The sequence below is a fragment of the Phyllostomus discolor genome, chromosome 4 (genome assembly GCF_004126475.2).
Source record: "Phyllostomus discolor isolate MPI-MPIP mPhyDis1 chromosome 4, mPhyDis1.pri.v3, whole genome shotgun sequence".
NCBI classification, from domain to species: domain Eukaryota; kingdom Metazoa; phylum Chordata; class Mammalia; order Chiroptera; family Phyllostomidae; genus Phyllostomus; species Phyllostomus discolor.
In genome coordinates, this window is record NC_040906.2 from 200,981,042 (window position 1) to 200,998,467 (window position 17,426).

Below are 17,426 nucleotides of genomic sequence, written 5' to 3' on the forward strand. Positions count from 1 at the left end.
ATCACTCCAAGAAAACAGAAAAGACGGTTCGGCTCGCGCAGGTTCAACTCAGAAACACAGAAACACGCGCACGTGCACAGGGGCACACGCCCGTTCTCTCCTGAACCCCCAAGCACTGAATTTCCCCTCTGCAGCAAATCTCTGAAAATAGGAAATAGAATGTTTCCTTTCACTCCAACGGTCTTCCTCAGGAAAGCATGATTCAGATGATCATAATCAGGGCCTTGGCGGGTGGAGAACACTGTCGGGATTTTCCTCTGAGAGGGCTGACGGACATTATCCTTAAGGTGGGGGGTGGAGGGATGAGGTGTGCGTAGTGAGAGAAAGCTCCCAGGTTATTCTACACCTACCTGCCTTCGATTCCTTGCCGCCCCCTCCTCCCCTGTTGAGATGTCCTGCTTAAAAATGTGTTCCATCCCTGGCTGGCATAGCTCAGTGGATTGAGCGCAGGCTGGGAACCAAAGTGTCGCAGGTTCGATTCCCAGTCAGGGCACATGCCTGGGTTGCAGGCCATGGCCCCCAGCAACCGCACATTGATGTTTCTCTCTCTCTCTCTATCTCCCTCCCTTCCCTCTCTAAAAATAAATATATAAAATCTTTAAAAAAATTAAAAAATAAAGATAAAAATGTGTTCCACTCTCACCTGTGGAAAATTTCTCAAGATATACCAGCTCATCAGCCAAAAGCACGGTGGCTCTATTTATGAAAGCAAAAGTACGACAGTCTGTGGGTAGAGCAAATATTTAAAATCGGGTCTCTCGACCAATTCCTTTGATTCAAATATTTAAGTTTTCATACCGAAAAAGCTTTCTAATTTTCCCAACCTACTGACCCGAGTTCTAAGGAACTGCTTGGCTCTAATAAACACAACTGCCTTTGCCCTCGGGATCCCAGGTTTAAAAACGGTTCCGTCAGCCATTTGATGTCAAAGAAAACAAACTAGGCTAAGTCCGCGGCCACAAAAAACCCATTCATAGAGGGATAAACAGCTTCGGAAACTGTAGCTCCCGGCGGAACGCGCCAGAAAAGAACAATGACGTCCACGAAGCACGTGAGCGCGGAAAGAGAGAGATCGCTGCTCTCGTTTTCCACGGGAGAGGAATCAGGATGAGGGGAGGGCGGGGAGCCGTCCTAACCCCAGCCGGGAAAGGAGACATGTACCGAGGGCTCCCCATCTCAAATGTAATTTTACAGTTCCTGGGGTGTGAAGCTGTCCACGAACCAACTGTGCCTAGAACTTGGCTTCTCAGATGCTGGGGCCACCGAGATACCATCACCTCCAGATACCGCAGGGCCTTCCAGCTGGACCCCTGAATTCACGTCTGCCCCAAGGACGCGAATCAGATCAAGTCACTCCCCTCCTTTCCAAAACAACTAGAAAAAAAATGGCCAAGGCCTGCCCAAGAGGAGACCCGACGTGACCGGGCCTCCGTGTGTCTCTCCACCCACCCCACCCCACCCCACCCCCACCACCCTTGCCCTTCGTGGCTCCACCACCCTTCCTTTCCTCAAACACCCCGAGCTCATTCACACCTCAGGGCCTTTGCACTACCTGTTTTTCTGCCTGCAACGCTCTTCCCCCTGATTTTGCAATGGCTGGCTCCTTCTAGCCATCATGCCTCAATGGCGTCTTCTCAGGAGACACCCCGATGACACCATCCAAAAATGCCCCCGCTTCCCCGGTTGCTCGCCTTCACACCGCTGCTCGACTTTGAGCGTATCGGTAGCTGCTGTTTTCCTGTTCACCTGCTCTGTCGTGGTGGGGGCTGACGGTATTGCTGTTTGTCATCCCCACATCTCCCACACTGGAGCAGGGACCCAGCCTGACCCGGGCCCCTACAAAACAACTGGACTGCCAGGAATGATACCTGGAACCCAGTAGGTCCTCGGAGAGCTGCCACTACACCTTTCTGTGACCCCACCTTCATCTAAGACATACAAGGGCCTCGAAGGAAATGAAAGGAAACTGTCTAACAGTGAGAAGGCACAACATGAAGCTGACTTAACTTACCACCTATATACCAATCAAAGGGTATACCATATATATATATTACCTATATACCAATAAAACACCACCTATATACCATAAATTTTTAGTGAGCATGTGAAAGGGGACTATCAACCAAACTTATTCTTAGTCAACAATAAGTGTGTGAAGATTTGCATTATGCAAAGCGCTGTTCCCTTATTACCTGTTTTAATTCTAAGTGAACTTCCGTGACTTGGTGATTATCAGTCCCGGCTGCCGGGTGAGAAAACTAAGGAAGGCTCGGAGAAGGTCATTTGCTTACCTAAACTTTTGAACCAGTTAGTGCCAGGTAACTGAATTTGAATCCAGTTCTATTTTCTTCCAAAGCCCATGTATGGTTCGCTGTAACTGCCTGACCTTCTCTCCCACAGCAGTTAAAAGGAAGATGTGAAGAATCAAAGGCAAGCACGAAATGGAGTTTACAAAAGTCACAGGTGTTGCTTTAAAAAGTGAAATGTATTGTGAGTTTGTGTGTTATGATTCTACCAACCAAAAATGTTAGTTGTAGCAGACAAAAGGATGACACTCAAAATAAAAATAAAAATTAGCCCTGGCTGGTGTGGCTCAGTGGATTGAGTACCAGCCTGTGAACCAAAGGGTCACAGGTTTAATTCCCAGTCAGGGCACATGCCCGGGGTTTTAGGCCAGATCCCCAGTAGGGGGCATGTAAGAAACAACCACACATTGATGTTTCTCTCCCTCTCTTTCTCCTTCTCTTTCCCTCTTTCTAAAAATTAATAAATAAATTATTTAAAGAAAAAAAATCAGATGAAGAGAGTCAAAAGAGAAATCACTCCATCACGGACTTGTATTCTGAAACAATAAAACACAATACACTACAATAAAAACAAATTAACTGGCCATAAGTACCACACATAGTAGAAGGTCAGGTCCAAAAGATGTAAGGTTCTGCTTAAACTGTGGAATTAAAAAAAAAAGGAAGATTAAGAGCAAGTACGTCCCCCGAGCGCACACCCTGAAAGCAGGATCAGGAAGCGCAGAAGGGGGAAGTTCTTGGAAGCCGCCCCTGTCCCACACTTGTCAATCAGCAGACAGCAGAGTGCACCCGCCCCGCCCCGGGCGGCGGAGGAGCCAGGGGCTGGACGGACACACAGAACAGAAGCCCGCGGAGTGCGGTCCAAACTCCTGGCCTTTGACCGAGGGTGACTCATCTCACATCCCAAGGCCCGTTTCCTCATCTGCAGCGGAGATGCGCCTCGCTGTGCGCGTGTCTTGGGCTCGTGACCAAAGTCAAGTGGGAACAGACACGGAGGAAGAACTCTGCAGAGGTCGAGCACAGAAAACTCGCTTGATTCATGAAGAGCCTTGCGTGTGGCTAAACCAGTGGTGAAGACTCCAGAAACAGCACAAAATGAGAGTAAAGAAAGAAAGCGAGGGGAGAAGATAAATGTCCCAGAGCTAGGAGACCACGGGGTAGGAAGGGTCAAAAGCCAAGGCAGTGCCACCGAAGTGGCGACACGGAAAGGAGAGGCCCCCCGCTGCTCTCCGAGCATGATGTAGACTCAGGGAGGCGGGCAGGGGGGACCTGCACGAGAAGGGGCCACCTCTCAATCTCCAGGGACTCAGACCTGAGACACCTTGCCATGGGCACAACCCATACTTCCAGATTTTGAGACCCGCCCTGGTCATTTCTTCCTGGGTGGCATCCAGTGTCCTTTTCCATCGACCATGAAATCTCCCCCCAAAATCAACTCTACGTGCGATGAACACCATGTAGTCACCGGCCCAAAGTTCGTCTCCTCCTTCCAAGTCTCCCTGAGGATGCTGGGGGCAGACTTCAACCAACCCCAGCCCACTGAGCACCCCGCAACGTCCTTCTTACTACTCGTCTTTAAAAAAATAAATAAATAAAGGTTGTTATGAGAACTCTTCAAGCCCCAAGGAACACGTAAGAAATCTCAGAGGAACGATCTCGTTTGGTTTGCTGAGAATTACCTGATGCGGTTGCTAGGTGGTGCCTATAAATATAAGCACACACCCTGAGATTAATTTTTTGCTTTACTCAGTGGCTTGGCGGTCAAGCATCCTCAAATTAAGAGTCATCACTGGAGAACTTAAATAAAATAGATTGAGCCCAGCCCTGGCTGGCGTGGCTCAGTGGATTGAGCACGGGCTGCGAACCAAAGCGTCGCAGGTTCGATCCCCAGTCAGGGCACATGCCTGGGTTGCAGGCCATAGCCCCCAGCAGCCGCACATTGATGTTTCTCTCTCTCTCTTTCTCCCTCCCTCTCTAAAAATAAATAAATAAAATCTTAAAAATAAAATAGATTGAGCCCAGGTCAGACCGGACAGCAGGACCTACCAACAAAGTGTGAACACGCGTGTGCAGCCGCGTGCTAGATCGGTGCTTCTCAATCTGTTAGTGAGCACGCGGGTCACCCGGCACCCAGGTAAAACACAGATTCCGATTCACTGGGCTGCGCGTCTGCATCTCTCACAGTCTCCCAGGTGATGCAGGCGCCACAAGGGTCAGCCGCTGACAGCAAGAGTCAGTCCTAATGCTAGGCTCACTGGGAGTCCAGGGACTGTAAGAAAACACTTGAGAAAATACGTTTTGAAGGCTCGTGATATTGACAAGAGGCATCTGTCCTTTGGCTAACCAAGACCCTTCCTGACGGGGCAAGTCCCGGCCGACATCCTCCGAGTGGTGGGCAGACGGCAGGGAAACCTCTTTGGGCACCAACTGCCCCCTGAGTGGAAGGCATCAACCTCACGACGGACCATTTACACCCTGGAGCTACAGGATAAAGAGGAGAGGGAGCAATGAAAACAAGGAGAGGTGACTTACTGAGAGCTTACATGAGATCCCACGGTCAGGGGTGGGCCTGGGATACGAACCCAGAGTCTGATTCCAGAGCCCACCATGGCACTGCCAAACTCCACTGCCTGGTCCAGGCCACGGGACGAAGGGACAGAGGGGAGCAAGGGGAGAGGAGCACTTCAGGGCACCAACGCTTGCAAATATGAGACACTGAGCAAATTTTCTCTCTCTCCTCAGTTTCTTCATCCTTCATATGGGCTCATAATGGTCCACACACCTCACTGGGTTTTCTGAGGACTGAATGAAGCCCAAATAAAGCACTCAACCCAGCGTCTGACACTTAATAAATGCTTCAGCTATTACGATAACTTTTCGGTTATTGTGCTTAAGAAACCGTGATTTACTGAGCCGTGGATTAATTGGGTTCACAGACAACTTTCCTGACACACACGGCAAATACGCGGGGTAAGTAAGGCACACGTCCGCCGGGCAGCTGGCCTGCACAAATCCACGGCGCCAGTAACGCACACCCTGGAATCCCGCCGGTCTGGTCGCCCCTGCGGCGGGATCCGGAGCCCTCCAGGCACGACCCTGGCCGGAGCCTCCTGAGCAGATGGAATGGAATGAAGTCCCCCCGCCTGGGGTCAAACGCTTCTCTGTCACTTCCCGGCTGTGTGACATTGGTCAAGGTGCTGGACCTTTCTGCGCCTCAGTTTCCTCGGCTGCAAAATGGAAATACGAGTTCCTATCTCGTGTGGTTGTGCATATTCAATGAGCTAACACCTGTGGGTTGCTTAGCCCTGTGCCAGACACATTGCTAATATTTAGTGAGGATCTACTGATATTATGATCCATTGGTGACAGTATGGCTAAAGATTAATAGAAATAAATAAAGTAAGAACAATAATAGCCAGATGGATTGATTCATTCTGTAGACATCAGCCTTTTTCTTAATGCATGCATCTGCTTAACAACATCAACAGGAGTTCTGAACGGAAGGCTCTCCACAGTGCCCATGGTCACTGCAGCCACACTCACGGGCCACCTAGAGTGGCAACATCTACATGAAGAGCTGCTTACCAGCAGGATGTATTTATAAAGTGGGGGTTGGGTAGAGAGATTAGCAAAGAGAGCTGAGAGTGGTCCTATAAGCCAACAAGTTTGCATACATCAATAGTTCGCTTCAGTCAAACACTTTCACATCACTACTACGGGAACGATCCAAGCAATGCATTGCACCGTGGAATCTGGGAGCATGTAGCCTCTTGCCATCTGAAAGTTAGCTAAGCCACGTACTTGCTCCTTCTGCCTTTCCAGATCCTAACATGGGAAGTATCCAGGTCATCCTCTGAGGCTGTACGGAAGAGTCCAAAAGGGCACAGGCGTGCTGTATAAAGTTGTCACGTGCTAACCACAGGTATGTAACCTAATCAGCAGTCCAGTGCTCCGGGCACCGAGATACTGGAACAGCCGTAATCATAATCCCTGTCGTGGCAGCGGTAGGAAAGTTTCCCTGGCTGAGAGCCATCTTGACCAAGCCAGAACGTCAAGGCAACTGGATACCAAAGTAATTTGCATCTGCTCTTCCTTTTTTACATGCTAAACAAACATAACAGGATGTGAAATTTACACTTCTCTCCCAATCCAAAGAGGAACCAAAAAAAAAAAAAAAAAAAAAAACGACAAATCTGGAGGGTGTGAAGATCTCACTCCATAATCTTCCTGTGTGCCTGTTAGCATTTTTCTGGTTGTACATTATCAAGGAGGCTGGCAGAGGCCCAGGAAAGCCAGGGTGATAAGCTGTAACCCTTTCCTTCCTGGGGAGCAGTACTGTGTGACAGAAACGTAAGCCACGAACGTGAGCCTCATGCGCGACTTTTCAGGAGGGACATTTCAGAAGCTAAAACTAGACAGGTGAACTTAATTTTAGTGATGAATTTTATTTAACCCAATGTTTCCAAAATACTATCACGTCAGCGTGTAATAAGGATTAAGAACTACTAATGGGATCGTTCGCAGGCACATGCCACGTGTCCTTGACATTCACAGAGTGTCACAATTCTGACCAGCCACATTTGGCGGGGCTCAAGGGCTCAAGAGCCACACGTGGCGGCTACCTGTCACACAGAGCAGCTCTCACATTCAAAGGCAGCCAAAATCACCAGTCTCTTAGGTCGTCCCTATGATACACAGGTAAAATAGACCAACTCAGTGTGGGCAAGTGGCTAGACGGAGAACTTAGAAGTATCTTGAATGGGGGAAGAAACCCTTTTCAAAATGGGCTCTGGTTATTTACAACTTTTACGTTCCTGTTTGGTCCCGGGCACTGACAAATGCTATTCACGTTTTACCCAGTGTACAAGAGTTTGTTGTTGTCGACTTCGTTTTAAGTAAGAGCCCGGGAAATTCTGGTCACTGGACAAACCCCTTCTGAGGGCAGAGCTATCCCTGCCCCTTCCCAGAGGAGCGGGAAGGAGCCAGACACACCCCGCTGACACACCCATACATCCCACTCCGCGCGGGGTCTCTGTCTACCGCAGGCCTGCGAAACGAGATGCTGCGGAGCTGATCGGTGTCTGCTGCCGCCGCCTCCCAGCCACAGGTGAGGCAGTTTGAAAGAGGACCTCATCTTACCGGTGTTACCTACCTCTCCGGCTTACTGTGAGGACCCAGGACAATAACAGAGATAGCTCTTAGCAAACCGTAAAGCGCTATACAACTCTAGGTATTATTATTATTATTGAGAAAGGACATCCTTCCTCACCTGAAAGAACAGATAGAAGAAAGAGAAAAGAAGAGATGGAACGAAACAGAGATGCTGCGCTGGGGGAGGGGGGCTGCGTAAGGGACCCATGAAAATATTATTGTTCTTGGTGGACGTGGTTCTCTTGGAAGAATACAAAGAGGCCTGCGAAACCTGTTTCTGTTTCTTTTTCTTCCCCCCCCCCCCCGTAAATCTTGGGAGGGAGTCAAACAGTAACCGCGACAGCCCAGAGTGTACAAGCTTCTACCCCTGCTCCATCATCTCCATTACCTTATCATCCTGCTGCTTCCCTCACTCCAAATAAGCATGAGCCAGGTCAGTGGTTCAAACCAGATTTCTTCCTCCCAGGGTCTCAACTGTGGCCTAAACACGCAGCGCCACCGGGGGTAGTGGCGCCTTCCCGTCGCAAAAGTCACCGAGTCCGGAGCAGTCTGGCTCCCGGTTTCTCCCCGACGCGAACGCCTCGGAGTTGGCTCCCGCACTGGCCCTATCGCCTTCTCCAACAAAAACAGAGGCTCGGCGCGCGGCCGGAGCCTCCCCGTACCTGTCCAACCGCCCCGGCATGCCTGCGACTGCTCCGGGCAGGCGGCATTTACGAGGTCCGAGGGGAGTCACCCACACAAAGGCGCTTTGTGCCTCGCGTTCTGGAACGCACTGCCAGGGCACCGGGCACCTCACCCAGGCGGTGCAGGGAGAGAGAGAGCGCCGCCCCCCAGTCCCGACACTGGCACCCCGAACACTCCCTCTCAATAGAAAGGCCATCCTCACTCCTTGGTTTAAAGATGGGGTTTCCCTGGGCTTGGCACAACCCACACCCCCGGAAGCAGGGACAGAAGCGAGGGGCGCACAGGCCACTCTGAAGAAGTTTGCATGGTCGCCGCGCTGCGCTCTCAGTACCTCTCGTCCGCAGGAGGGACTGAGTACCCCCTTCCCCAGTTCCCCACCCGCCCCAGCTCCCGGACTGGAGACGCCAGCCCCAGGGCTCCTCACCTCTAGTCCAGTCCACCACTTGCTTGGGGCTCCACTTGGTCACGGGTTCCATGGTAAAAGGCTTCACTGATAGCTGAGCTAGAGTCGGCGGTAAAGTCCTGCTGCCCGCGTCCACTGTCCCTGCGTCCCCGTCAAGGATGCATGACCCTGGTCAGCGGGTCATCCCAGCGCGGGGCAGCGCGGCGCCCTCCTGGCACACGGGACAGCAGCGCAGCTGCTCCTCCAGCTGCCACCGTCCAGCTGCAGCTACTTCTGCTTCCGCCACCGCCGCCGCCGGGAGCCCTGCACAGCTGCTACTCCTGCGCGATCGCAGTTACCGACACGGGCCGCAACCCCAGACCCCGTGGACTCTCCCGACCCGCCGCTCCTCTGCGCCTAAGGCTGGGGCCACCCGGTTCTTGGGCCTTGCGTGGCTCTCCCGCTCCAGCTCCACCTCTACGGCGTGCTCTCCCAGGGTCCCAGCTCAGCCTGCGCTGGCGTCCGAGCCTTCCCGCCCGCAGGTCCCACCTCCCGCGCCTCCCTCTCGGCCGCACCGGGGCTGAGAGTCGAGTGGTGCCAGCGCGCTCGGGTTACAAAGTTTCAGCTCTGGTCCCCGCTGGCAGAATAAAAGAGGGGGCGGGGCCGAGGCCCGACGAAACTCGTGGGTGGGGGTGGGTCCGCCCCAAACGGGCGACTCCGGTTACTTTCCCTCTCTAAGCCCTCGGCGCACACACCCCACACCCGCAGCGTCCCGGGCCGTACTTTCCTTTTCAAGGGGCGGGTTGTAGACCGGGCGTGCTTCCTGGAGAGCCCGCTGACTTGGGTGAAGCGCGGGTCCTATTGGTAGCACAGCAGTCTGTCTCGGTGTGAGCAACAATACACTCAAAAAAAAAAAAAAAGGAGAATCTGCTTGTCCTGTTCGTTTCAAAATCTTTGGGTCGCTATTGCTCTGCAAATGAAGCCTTTCTTATTTTTAATTTCCTATGGTAAAATTATTTTACTTTATGTTTTGGATGGCATAGTGGCAATTTAAACTCACTTCTCTTTGAATACTACCGCAATAACTTCGCCACCAAAATGAGTCATAATAAAGTGGTTATAATTGCCATATTATAATATTCATATTTGTGAAGTGAGCTAATGCACAGGTGGGAAGTTGTCGGCCCTCCCCTAAAAAATTAGCATGTGCACAATTCCAACCACTGACAGGAGGGGGGCCTTCCACATTCCTGGGACTCAGTCTGGGGCCAGAGCTACCCTGAATTGAGGCAAAATCCAAAATTAGAATATTTACCATTCCTCCTTCAAGCTCCGCCACCCCCATCTCCTGTCCAGCCAGCCCCAGCGAGCTCTACCTCCCGCGCATAGAGATTCTTTGGGCACTTACTGTAACCATTCTTTCATTCAATTATGGTTCGTTTGTTTACATCTTCCCTCCCCTTAGGGACTGCTAACCCCTTGAGGGCAGACCCTACCTCCTAGCCGGTAGCACCTAGTATGGACTCAAAGGTGCAGTTGGTGCTAATCCATTCAATAAATTCCTGTGAATGCCTCCTGTGTGCCAGCCACTGCACTCATTAAATATTTCTTGAATTGGTGTTATATGCACTGTTGATACAGGCCTATTTGGATGCTCATGTTGAAAAGGTGGCTAGCGGCAGGCCTAAGCCTGCTGTATACAACTATCCTTTGTAGAGAGTGATGAGCAAGAAGAAACAGGAAGAAGAAATATTTTAAAAAGTAAAACAGCATCAGATCCACCTTCCATGAAACTTATCTATAGGACTCAGGGACCGCAACAGCACAGAGACAGGCTGCTATCAGATGCAATGATTTGAAGATTTTTCTTTTTGTAGCAGAAGTTATTGGCAGACCAGGAAACTCGCAAAGGCAATAATAACATTACTGGTAGAGAAGATGGCTTTTTAAAAAATTACCCTTTAAACTTAATAACATCAATTGTTAAGCATCTTTAGGACAATAAGTAGGGAGAAGGACCTCGACATTTGTCATTGGATCCCCCAGAAAAAAGTAACCCGTCTCACCCACACCTTTAGTTACAGCAGTCACTGTATGCCGTGCCAGTTTTTTTTGTGGGTGTTATGATTACAGCGACCACATAATTTATCTCCACAACCCAAGGTATTCCTGAATATGAGAGGAGACATACCGATACCTACGTCGGGATAACATGAGTATATTGAGCCACACGTTCCCCGTAGTTTATAAAGAGAGGTCAACTGTGAATGATTTTGCCGTAGAATTTCACTTGATGCTTTCACAGTGTTTTCAAATGCATTTGCATTAGTCATTACTAGAGAGTTAAAAGCTAACATTCTGGGAGTCAAGCAAGATTTTTGCAAAATTTCACCTCCACGGAGTCAATACACTGTCCACACTCAGGACACAAATGTATCATAGCTAAAGAGGGAGGCCAGGCTAAGGCCTCTAAAGGGAACCTCCATGAACTATCTAAATGAATTAGCGTTCAGTTCACACTCCCAAGTCCTGGAGGCTAATTACTATTTAAAGAAGGCCTTCTACCTTAATTACAGCTGTTAGCATGTGCAAGTTTTAGGAAAGCCTGTCTTCCTGTCTGAGAGGCAAACTTGACGACATCCAAAGTCACTGATGATGGCATATGATGAAGACGGAATCTTAGGTAAATCGCTCTGGAAGTTGAAGTGGATAACAAATGATGGGTTGCGGCTTTGCTGAGTGTCCTCCCCTGCTAGCTCTCGCCCGTAGCTCTGCTGTTATGCTGTACGTGCCGGCACAGTACCAAACCGCAGCTACGCCCTCCTTTCCAGAAGCAGGCCCCCTCTTGGCACCTTGATGTTTACCATGCACAATTCTGGACACTTCACCTGGAGCTGAATAAATCCTTTTTTAAACTGAATTGAACTCAGACCCTGGCCAGGTAGCTCAGTTGGTTAGAGCATCGACCCTATATGCCAAGCAAGGTTGCAGGTTTGAACCCTGGTCAAGGAGCGTACAAGGATCAATGGCCAAGTAAGTGAAACGACAAATCTCTTTGTATCTCTCTCTAACATCAATGCAAGAAAAATTTTTAAAAGACCGACTTGAACTTGTAGAAGAACTGATACTAGAGCCCAGGTCTCCTAGGGTTCTCTTTCCAGCTTCCTGCTTCTTGTGACTTTGGGCCTCCTTGCATATTTAGATCATTTATTCAGTCAATGAAATATTCACTCAGTACTTGAAGGAGACTCACCTAGCCATGAGGAGGATTCAGAACACATGCGAACAGCCTTACAAATTGGAGGCATCATGTGATTTCTGTGCGGGTGGGGGTCCTTCTGAAGTCTTCAGTCAGAGGAAAGGAGCCTGGGAGAACCAGACAAGGGAGTTTTAAGGATGGATGTGATATTTTCATCATGAGTCAGTCGTATTTTATTATTTGTTGTATTTGAGAACTAGGAATGGAGCATTTTGGATTAGCAGTTATACCTAGAATGTATGTGATAAACACGGGAAGAGCAAAATAAGCAAATTATTTGACAAATTATTAATCTGTAAAGACCCAGGCTCCTTCCCCAGCCCAAAACAATGTTTTTCAAAATGAAAGAAAAAAATAAATAAGAAAAGCAAGAGGCTCCAAATGTTACACTTTATCTCACAATCTAAGATTATCATTTTCTTCCCATCACATTGCTTTTTCTACTGTTTTCACAACATTCAAAATTACTTAATATTTTCCGCACAGATAGTTGTCTCAGGCATGCCTCTTCTGTTACGTTATCTGTTATCTCGGGAGGCGCCCATTCTTATCTATGACATCACCTCTCTGCAAAGCCATTGGTTAACTAAAGTACCTAGGCTGATGCTGACCCTGCCTTTCATTTAATTCCATTTGGTCTGAATTCTTCACACCATAGTAATGTAGCTTTCTTCCTAAATATGCCAGGTTTCCTATCAGATAATTCAAGTAGTAAGTTTTCAATTTTTTAGTTTGTTTTCTTAAGTCTCACAAATGCTGCCCTACTTATTGGAATTTTTTTGATCATTTCAATCACTTTAATGAAGTCATCCTAGAGCTGGAAAATTGATATATGGACTTTTTTTTTTTCCTGAGCCCTGTCTGTAACTCAGAGAACCATGTCCGGTGGGTAAACAATCCAAACCCGCACCGATTTTAAATAAAATTTGGGGAAAGTGATTCAACTTTTCTAACCCATAAAAGAAACTTCAACACTGGTAAATCCCATTTTCCAGGGTTTATAGCGGCATTTTGGAAACGCCGTCCTATGAGGCAATTACTCACAAAAGAGGAGCTCCATTTCCTGCCTGCGCTCAAAGAGCCAACAAAGGTGCATGCTAGAAAGGGAGAAAGAACAATCGAGCCTGCGTCTCCCCCACGGATTTATGATACTTTTCGTTCCAGCTATCAAGTTGCGGAGTGTCCAAAAAGAATAGAATGCCATTTGCACCAGTTGTCCCTGCAGTGTCCATTTAAGTTTGCAGACTCATAATCTCCCAGCGAGTACATGTAATACCCAGAGTTTCAGACTCCATGATTTTTGTTTCAGACTTAAGTTTCATGCTGATAATAACAGATGGGGGGGGGGGGCGGTGTGGGGAAGATGGATGGAAATCATTCTAAACCTCCAAATAAAATCGCAATCTAATTAGGCCAAATAAATGTGTAGCCTGAGAATAAAACACAGATTTGAGTACCATGGGCACACTAAGCTCAAACTTTACAAAATTCTCTAAAGTGTTAATAAGAAGAGCATAAAAATAATTTTATTTACTAGTCCGTGTTTTTTAAATTTGAGTTTAGCATAACAAAAATATTTTCTAATGCCATTTTTAAATCAAATAGAATATACAAGGCTCCAGACTATAATTAAGCAGCTTTAGTGAACTTTGGGTTCAGTCTAAAAGGTGTTTGCTCTTTCACTACTTAGCTGCCATTGCATAGACAGAAAACTTCTTCCAGTTTTATTCTCTCAAGGGTATTTCGGTTCTGCAGCCACCGCTAATCAACACATCCAGGTTTTCACTAAAAGCACATTGATGCCTCCCGTTTGGGATCCTTAGCCATCTGAGCCTGTAATGGGACCCTATGCCTTAATTTTCCACAACTTGACCCTTGCATTTGGAAATACTATAATCATTTGGGGTTGGGGGGAAGGTGGTAAGAAAAAGACCATATGAGAAAAGCAGGAAGCATTTCGGTCCACTTCAACATCAAAAGGGAAAGGATGAAAATTAATACCAATCAGCGTTTTCCTGGACGGAGTCAGATGATTCCATAGGATTTTAAGAGTGCTCCCAGAGGTCTAATTGAACAGGAAAACTCACACTTGCTGCCAAAAAAGTCAGTGAAATGGTTGTTGAAACCCACAACCCGCTCACGAATGATAGCAACGCTAATTGTTTTCCAGGGTTCATTCTACTCTGGAAAAAAGTCCCAGATCCAATCTCTTTTTTCCATTTGCATTCCATATAACTTTTGCTTTTAGTTACAGAGAAAGGGGGTTTATACCCATTCTTTTCCCACTTTTTTCTCCTTCTCCTGAGCATAGTCTAGGAGAAGCAGTTGTGGGGCAGGGGTGGTGGAGATCCCAGGAGCTGGAGGAAGCTCCATTTAGGGGCCAGCAGAAAGCCCTGGGGTGGTTAAGCTTGTGATACCTGAGACCCAGGAAGTCCCTGCTCTGGGTGGAATGAAACAAAAAGGGAACCTGCTGCCCACAACACCAGGGAGGTGAGCCAGCAGGCTTCACTTCTGCCCCGCTCCCAGTGCCATCAGCCCCTGTGGGTGCCACATGGTGGCCAGCCCAGCAGGGCGGGAAACCAGGAGAAATACAGTCATGGCCTCACCTGTCCTCTTTATGCCCAGGTCCTATGGTCAGAGACCTGCATCTTCACTGAGGTGCTGGCTGGAGATGGTCCTGTTCTCAGAGAATTCACGTTTGAGGGGGGACTCTACGGGGTTCCAACTAGTTTTATTATCCCAGCCTCTTAACCAGCCCATAGCTAGCCAGGTAACCTTGAGCAAGGCAGCCACGGTTACAAAGGTCCGAAGGATTTTTAATAATGAGATCAGTTTTCCTTGAGGGACTTGGTGCATTCCTTGCTGGCTGCTCCTCACTCCACGGGGCTTACAAAATGGTTGTGTAGCCTCCCTTGCTCACGCTGGCTTTGAAAATAGAAAATTGGGGGAGAAAAGGGAGAAGGTTCAAAACTGTGTATTGTTTATAGAATTTAAAGTAAAATGAAGGTATGTGATTTGTCAGAGGCTAGCAGTAATGCAATGATAGCCAATCATCCTTGGATTGTCCCACGGAGGGTTTCACTTACGTCAGTATTAAAATAAAATAAACAAAAAGATCACGTGCACAGAGAAGCCCTTATTACTCTAACTACTATATAGTAGCAGTTATGATGAGTTATTAGTGTAACTCATCAGAGGCCAAACCTGGCTCCTCCTTGAGGGTGTGGATCCGCAAGATACAAATGTCGCCCGGAGTGAAGTAAGGAGCCCCAACTTCATTCAGGACCCAGCTGCTGACTCCCTGCCAGCATCCTTCACCCAGAACTTCTCACAAGCAAACACTGTTCACAAGTTAATGTCACTGGATTATTTTTAACTCATAATCTACTTAGCTCTGTGGCTCTCATTTCTCCTCTTTTCTTTTCTCAGATGAAAACATATCCATAAAATGACCTCTAATTAAATTACTATTTTACAAAGAGTGAAAATCCAAAATCTGTGGTTTTGTTTTTCCAGAAGAAAAATATATATATACTGGAAGGCTCTCATCCTGGCTGTGCCCACATCCCTTCACTAAGGAATGTGGGTTTGGGGTCAGAACCAAGCCATCTATAAAATCTCTCCCAGCTCTATGGCATCATAAATTTAACTGTTGCAACACCACCTAACTTTGTTAAACAATGAGCATAAATACATCGGAGGTTTGCCTCCTCCTACCCAAGAGAATTTTCAGATACAAACATGGCTCTAACCAGCACTGTTTTTTTTTTTTTTAATTTTCATTTTGTACCCATTGTATAAGATCTGATGTCTTTCCCTAACGACGAGCTTCCAGCCCCTCAGTCCACATCTCTGTACAACTAGAAATGTCTCAGATTTTCAAGGGCCAACCTCGTCCCCTAGCAATGGAATGAGAGAAAAAGTACCTTCCCTATACCCCTTTCTATTTAACAGCAGCTTCTGCCAACAGCTTCTGTTTAGGGCAGAATCTAGGAGTAGAGATGAAATCTCCACGTAACTGGCAAGGTCTGAAATTAGGCTGATTATCTTTTATATATTTTTTTTTCTTATTTTGTCTTCTGCTTGCACTTGCTTCTGCAGTTAGTGGCAGTAAAAGCGGGAACAATCCAAAGAATGGCACTGTCTTCAGTTACTAATTAATTGACTAAGAACCGTAAAAGCATTCCCTTCTGGGAAGGGGCCCCTTTGCAGGTGACAGCAGTCCTTTATCTTCAAAGGTCCAGAGGCCCCGTCCCTGTCAGTCTCCAGCAGAGCTGCCGGGCCCTGGAAGCTCCCTGAAGACTTCACAGGGGAGACTGCCCGAAACAGAGGGCCTGTCGTGCAGAGCAGCTGGACCTGATGAGTTCCAAATTGGCCATTTCAGTCATTGGGAGATAAGAGCTGTCAGCGCACGTGGGCCAAGGAGGGGGAATGTCTCACGTGTCCCAGTGAAATATGCAAGTTCCATAGCGAAACAACCGAAGGATTACTCCTTCCCCCACGTGTCTCTATACGTTATCGATATCCTCGGAGTGGCCCTATGCGGTTTCTCACCAGGTTTCCCAGTTAAAGTGCAGCCGACCATGATTGCGCATTTTCGTTCCATCACACTGCGCTTACGCACAAACTCGGGTTCCACAGGAACCACATTTCTGTAGACCATCGATGTCCCGCCTCAAGTAACGAGTTGGAAAACCAGAGAGGATTTTACTTTACTTCTGAGCCATGCAACCTGAGTTTCCCAGTCATGAAACAAATCGTGTTCAGTGCCAATGTGAAATAATAGGTGATATTTAATTCATCAACTAAATATCCCCCCAAATTTTTAAAGCTCAAATGTTTTCACTGATGGAACCCTAAACAGCGCTGACAGCATAGTAGCAGAGCAATCATAGCGGTAAGATCAAGCTCAAGAAACCTAGTTTCCAATGATCCTTTGTCCAAAAATGATACTGATAAACAAAAAAATAATAGCTATAAATACGGCATTCTATACTAATAATGTATATAAAACATAGCATAACTAATTTTGAAATATCTCTGAAATGTACCTTTTCTTTTGTTTGATATGTTTTTAAATGTATCAGGGTAGTTAGTTTAGAGTAGTTTATAAAAATATCTGCAAACTCTTTGATGAATCTCCCCTTCAAGAGGTAGAGCATAACCCCCTCCACCCCCCCCCCCCCGGCCCCAGTGAGTGCCCTGCTTCTAACAGAGCGTGGGGACACGTGACTTGGGGACAATGTCTTAAAGCATACGTGGCTTCTGCCCCTTCCTCCTGGACCACTCCTGGTGGAGGAAACCAGCCTCCACGTTGTGAGAATGCTCAAGCAGCCCCGCCGAGTCGTGCACGGGCTGAGGCACTGATGCCCACGCCAAAGACCGGCACTGACGCGCCAGCCGCGGGCGTCAGCCCCCTGGGAGGCGGTGCTCCAGTCCCGGGCGGGCTTTGGGCAGCATCTTGCGTGCATCCTCATGAGAGGCCCTGAGCTGAACCGCGAGCTAAGCTGATCCTGGACCCCCGACTTGTGGAAACTGGGCAAGATAATACACATGTATTGTTCTTAGCTACTAAATTTGGGAGGTTAAGTTCTGCAGCAATAGGTAATAATATAGAAGTTTTGAACCATTTCTGTATACATTA

At 47.9% G+C, this 17,426-nt stretch overlaps 1 protein-coding gene across 1 annotated transcript in view; it reads right to left on the reverse strand.

The window, feature by feature from the left end:
• The window catches only part of CNKSR3 (CNKSR family member 3), a 78,798-nt gene extending 69,614 nt beyond the window's left edge, over positions 1-9,184 (reverse strand). Inside the window, exon 1 of the mRNA XM_036024922.1 lies at positions 8,566-9,184. Coding sequence (XP_035880815.1) covers positions 8,566-8,617 — 52 coding nt within the window. The 5' untranslated portion in view covers positions 8,618-9,184. The remainder of the gene's footprint in view (positions 1-8,565) is intronic.
• Between the last annotated feature and the right edge of the window lie 8,242 nt (positions 9,185-17,426).